This window comes from Panthera uncia, chromosome D4 (assembly GCF_023721935.1).
Source record: "Panthera uncia isolate 11264 chromosome D4, Puncia_PCG_1.0, whole genome shotgun sequence".
Classification (NCBI taxonomy): domain Eukaryota; kingdom Metazoa; phylum Chordata; class Mammalia; order Carnivora; family Felidae; genus Panthera; species Panthera uncia.
In genome coordinates this window covers 6,047,813-6,053,812 of record NC_064807.1, presented here as the reverse complement: position 1 = coordinate 6,053,812, position 6,000 = coordinate 6,047,813, and the positions used below count along the sequence as shown (strand labels likewise).

At 50.2% G+C, this 6,000-nt stretch overlaps 1 protein-coding gene across 3 annotated transcripts in view; it reads left to right on the top strand.

The window, feature by feature from the left end:
* The first annotated feature begins 3,978 nt into the window (after window positions 1-3,978).
* Window positions 3,979-6,000, top strand: part of RIC1 (RIC1 homolog, RAB6A GEF complex partner 1) — a 145,979-nt gene continuing 143,957 nt past the window's right edge. For 2 of the 3 annotated variants that reach the window (XR_007460117.1, XM_049641944.1), the window contains exon 1: window positions 3,980-4,400. Coding sequence is in view for 2 of the 3 variants with exons in the window: in XM_049641944.1 (XP_049497901.1) it covers window positions 4,257-4,400 (144 nt within the window). In the remaining variant the exon portion in view is untranslated. Of the gene's footprint in view, window positions 4,401-6,000 lie in introns of all 3 variants that reach the window. The other variant, XM_049642053.1, reaches the window with a different exon arrangement.

The window sequence follows — 6,000 nt, the reverse complement described above, 5'->3', positions numbered from 1 at the left end:
GTAATAAAGGATGAATGTTAAAAGCATATACACGAGTCAGCAACTAAAGCAGCATCCTCTTCAGGGAACATTTGCGTAGGCTCTCATAGAGGTCACCAAACATGGGGAGCGGTGCATTCACAACCACAATCCAGTCCTGGTGCTGTGCCATCGTCACAAAGTCTGTGAATGTGAGCAGTACACAGGGCCTTTCATCCTGACCCTCCTCTTGCTAGTCTCAGGACTGCACCTGAGGTGCCACTACATTGCTCCCTTTGATCCGCCAAGCATTTCAGGCCCTAGTGAAAGCTGGACATTGAGGGCCATCGTCCATCATTAGCAATGTAAACTGTTTCACACAACTTTTTTTTCTCACTACAAAAGTAACATGTTCACGATAGACAATGTAGAAAATACCAAAAAAGCCCAAAAGAGAACATAAGCAGCACCTGTAATCAGGGGGTAAACACCAATGTTTTAGTGCAGGTCTTCATTTTTTTTTTTTTTCCTTTGGCCCACATATGCTCCCTCCCACCCCCACCCCAATGAACATGGGATATTTTACATTCTGTCTTAATTTGCTTTCAGTACTGGATAATATATACTAAACATACTTCTATATGATTAAATATTCTTACCACACTTTTTTTTTATTTTTACAAAATATTCCATTCTAAGAGAGAACTGTGATTAATGTCTTTTTGGGGACACTTAGTGACACCTTTGTGGGGTACATTCTTAAAGCTAAACTCTATACATACCAGTGTTTATTTCCTTGGAAAGTAACCATTGGACAGAAATAGTTGGGGGCAAGAGTATGCATAATTTAAGGATCTTTCCATTTTTTTAATTAAAAATTTTTTTTGTTTTATTAACTTATTTTGAGACAGAAAGAGAGCAGGGGAGGGGCAGAGAGAGAGAGGGAGAGAGAAAATCCCAAGCAGGCTCTGCGCTGTCAGCACAGAGCCCGATGCAGGGCTCGAATCCATGAATTGCTAGATTGTGACCTGAGTTGATATCAAGAGTCAGATGATTTACCGACTGAGTCACGCAGGTGCCCCAAGATCTCTCCATTTTTAAATGTAATTCCAACTACACTTAATTTTTTTTAAGTTTATTTATTTTGAGAAAGATACAGAAAGCAAGCAGGGGAGGGGCAGAGAGAAAGGGAGACAGAATCCCAGGCAGGCTCCACACTGTCCGTGCAGAGCCTGGTGCAGGGCTTGAACCCACAAGCCATGAGAGCATGCCTTGAGCCAACATCGAGAGTTGGACACTTACCAACTAAGCCACCCAAGTGCCCACCAAATATACTTTAGAAAAACTGCACCACATTATAGTCCCAACAGTTTATAAATGTACTTCTGTTTCTGTGCACCCTTACCCACATTATTTCTTGCAATAAAAACAAATCTGTTTGAAAAGATGCACCTGTTAATTTTCATTTATCAGCTTAGTCTTCGCTCAGAATACATTTCAGTAAGTTTGACTGGAGAGTGATGTTGGGAGGCTACAAGAAGGAAGATCCATGGCATGGAATTGCTTGTGTATTTTACAAAGTAAACCTAGAATATGATATTTGAAAGTTGGAAAATCCAGCCCATAAGGTTTCTATCACGATGTGGAACTCTCATGTAAGGGACTGTGGGGAGTCAGACATATCATCCCACCCTCCAGCTCCTCACTGCCTTCAACCACTAGCACGATTCAATTCAATCCGGTCTCAAGATTGAGTGGGTCTGCAGAAGGAAGAGTTCTTTTCAGGCCATGTGACTTTGGGATCCTCCACCAGTCTGGTCCTGTTTCCTCACTAAGAAAGTAAGAATAAACATCACACCCGTATTACCCACCTTGAAGATTTGCTGTGGAACTAAATCAAGTCATATATTTGAAAATGTTTTGTAAACCTTAAATATACAGAAGAGTGTAGCCAGGGAATTAGATTCTAAAGTTAGCAAGTAAAGTTAAAACCGAGTGCACGCTCTGCCTGTGTCAAACATAGACATTAAAAAATTAAAAAAGAAAAGGGGGGGGCGCTGTGTGGGTGCCTCAGTCCGTTAAGTGTCCGACTTCAGCTCAGGTCATGATCTCATGGTTGGTGGGTTTGAGCCCCATGTCGGACCCTGTGCTGACAGCTCAGAGCCTGGGGCCTGCTTCAGATTCTGTGTGTGTGTGTGTGTGTGTGTGCACGCCCCTCCCCCACTCACGCTCTCTCTCTCTGAAAAATAAATAAACATTAAAAACTTTAAAAAAACAGTGCAAGAAAATTACTTGGAAGTTGGTGCTCTCACTTAGAAGGCACAGAACAAAGACCTCTGAAGGGGAGCTAGGACGAATACATTCTCAGTAAAATTGCCCGTGTAACTGCTGCACTGTAACCTATTTTCATTTTCTCTCTTTCTCTGCCAAGTGCATAACCGAATACAAGTTAGATGAAAGTATGACGCAACTGTATTATTCTTCTACAGTTTTATTTTGGTAAGTCAAGAAACTTCTCTGGGTCTCTTTGTCCAATGGTGTAGTTCAGCTGGATCAGGGTTTCATCCAATTTTCATTTGACACATATTTTCAGAGTTTACTATTCCTGGTGTGTGCCAGGCTGCTGTGCTGGACGTGGGGGGGGGGGGGGGGGACGCCAGGAAGGAGACACAGTCTGACCACAAGAGGCCAGTGAGTGGTGCGGCAGTTTCAACTGTGATTTGAGGAATCCTGGGTTCTTTGATCACCTTCTGGGGAATGCAGTGAATGTTTAAAAAAATTATGTAAAAGTTACATATTTTGTTACGAATACCAGCTACAATGCTACATCTGATACGCATTAAGTTACTTTGTTTCCTCCTTTGCTGTTTATTGTTACTTTTTCATGCAACATTTGTTTTAAACCTGGGTTAACGTATTTTTTTAATTTAAAAAATGTGGAAAAATGAAAAGTGAACAAAAGGGGCAGACAATGAGAAGTCTTTCATTTTGGACCCCCCCACCCTTCGCCTTCTCTACACACACTCCATCCCCATTGACGCCGTCCTCCTATTCAGAGGTAACCACTGGGTCAGGACTCAAAAAGAAACAGTTGTTAAGGTGATCCCTGGGGTCCAAAAGTTAAACATCCAACTAGAGAGACTCTAAGGCCCGTCCCAGATCTAAAATTATGTCCAATTCTTTTGTGGCATATACTCTACCGAAGGGTGCAAAAAAAGAGACAGCCTTGCCTTGTCTAACATTGTGGTTGGTAAAGGGATAGATGAATACAAATTGAATTCTTAATTACACGCTAGATTTGGAAACCCGAAGGAAAGAGGACGCGGCTCAGGCACTTTCAAGGCGGGTGGTTTATTCACGGATCGAATAAAGGCCCCCTCTAGGCTGTAAACCCCATGAGGGCAGGAACTCCACCGCCAGCTTTCACTGCAGAGCCTGGCACGCAACAGCGGCTCACTCGGCCAAGGACCCCACGGTCCAGCACGGGGAACGGTTGGGGTGGGTGGGCTGGCCAGCAGGGAAAGTCACGTGACTATGGCGCCCCTGCAAATTTCCGCCCCCCCCGCCCCCACCTTTTCCCCGAGTTGCAGCGCCAGGCCCGGCCCACAAGCCTCACCAATCCGCGAAGGGAGTCAAATTTGGCTTAAGGCCGGGCGAGAGGCGTGTTCCGCGATTCGAGTCACCCCGCAACTGGGTCTCGCCCCGTTCGGCCCACTTTCCCCTGAGTCTCAGGCGGTAGTCCCGCCCACCCGGCCCCAACAACGTGGTGCACATTGCAAGTGGGAGGTGCAGAGGGGCCAGAAGGGGGCAGAGGCGCATGCGTGTTGACGCAGCGCGGCGGCCGCTCGTGAAGATAGGGGCGGAGCTTCAGAAAGAAGAGCGACGGCGGGGCGGGGGAAGTAGGGAGAAGTCTCCAAGGCGCGTGCGCGCGGCAAGCCTTCCCCGGCCCGACCCACGCGGCGCGGCGTGGTGACGCCCGTGCGGCCCGAGGAAGGGGTGGGGCCGGGCCGGGGCGGGCCTCCGCGCTCCTCCCGCCCCCTCTCCATCCCGACTCTCCCTCCCCCTACCTCCCCCACACTGGGCCCAGTCAGCCCAAGGGTTCCTTCGTCGCTTAGCTTCGCGTCGGCCCGGCCCGGCCCGGCCCGGCCAGCGGGCAGATGCTCCGAGCTGCCGCTGCCGACGCGGCCGACTCGGCCGGTGGCGGTGTGGGAGGCGGGCGTCCGGCCCCGGGCCGCTGAGTGTGACGGACGGGGCCGGGGGCCGCCGGGCGCCGCGGCGTCGGCGGCTCCGCGCGGACCATGTATTTCCTGAGCGGCTGGCCCAAGAGGCTGCTGTGCCCTCTGGGGAGCCCGGCCGAGGCGCCTATCCACGTTCAGTCCGACCCCCAGAGGACTTTCTTCGCCGTGCTGGCCCCGGTCCGCCTCAGCATCTGGTACAGCCGCGTAAGTAGAGCCGCTCGCCGCCTCTCGCCGCTCCCTCCCCGGCGTCCCGGCGCGGTCCCGCCCTCAACTTCCACCCGGCGTCCCGCGCCCCTGCCCCTCGGCGCCGGGCCCGTTCGGCCGGGGCTCGGGGGGCAGAGGCGGCGGCGGCGGCGGCCGCCGAAAATCCGTGCGCCTCCCCGCGTCGGACCGGCGGCCGCGCGCCGCGCACACCCCGCGCGCTCCCTTGGCCGAGCCCGGACTTGCCCTCCGCTCCCTTCCCCCATTCCCCGAGGAGCAAATTTGTTTAAACTTTCCGCAAATAGCAGTCTGGGCGCCGTGCGCTCCCGGCCCGCCCCTGCTTTCAAGGCCGTGGTTCTGGAGTCTGGGAGAGCCTGTTGGGCTTCACCCAGTGCCAGACTTGGCAGGCCTGTGAGAACTTTCTTCTAGCAGCCGCAGCCAGGATTCCTTCGTTTTTGACCGAAGGTCTGCTCGTCCCACGCGTCGCTTCACCCCAGCATCTCCTCCCCGCCTCGCTGCTGCCCGGGACTCTCGGTAGAGAATTGCAGGGGGAGGTTGGCAGGAGCGGAAGTTGAACTCCGCTGTGCCCGCGCTGCGCCCGGGCATTTAACACCTGGAAGTCATGAGGTTTGGGAAAAGCATGAAACTGAGTTCTGTGTGTGCTTTCTGCGAGCCCTGTTTTTTTTTTTTTCTTTTTTTTTTTTTTTTCCTCCTCGTTCTCGCGTCACTACTGAGTAGGTAAGAGAAAGAACTTCACCGAACTTAAGTGGTGGGTGGGCTACTCCCTTTTTTCCGCGAACGCTGCTCTTAGGTCAGGCTCTAAAAGCTACAGAAGGGGGAAAAAAAATGTTTGTTGGTGGTGGTTTGTCCCCCAAAGAGGGCAGTACTTCCCGACGTCAGAGTGCAGTTTGTGTCTTTTGATGGCTGACTTGACCTCGTGGAAATAGGTTATGACCTTGGTTGTATTAGATCCGTGTGGCGTTACTGGCTTTAGTTGAGTTAAAACCCTCAGATGTCTGGCTGGCCGTGTGAATACTTGAAAAGTCCTGTCTACTCTCACAGCCCTGGTGAAAGTGATGATGGGACTGAGGTGTTTCCGGTAGCTTCTTTATAGGACTGTCATAGTTAGGCTGTAAGGCGAAACTGTTCGCCGTTGAGTTGGGGCCCATGTACGTTGTAAGTAAATATCAAAACCGAAGAGGTGGTTATGTAACCGGCAGCGTGACTCTTGTGTCTGGTGCTTGATGTCCTTTTTGAATATGGGCATTGTATATCATTTGGTGTTTAAATGAGATGCTACCTCACAGTGTGTATGCCAGTGGAGTAATTTTTATTTGCTTGTGTGTATATAATCCTCTTGAAAGTTCATGCAGAAGAAATAATTAGAACTTGAATTTTAACTCGTCTTCCGAATTTGGAATGAATTTCACCTTGATGGAACAGCCTCAAATTTAACTGTCCCTGAAAGGGTAGACTTAAGTTTCGACAGTACCCAACTTACTACGAGGGATGAATGGACCCGAAGCCTGCAGGTTACTTCATTGCTCTGTGAAAGAAACAAAAATGTGCGTCAGTTTTCTTAGGAATATTAAGAACATCTGTT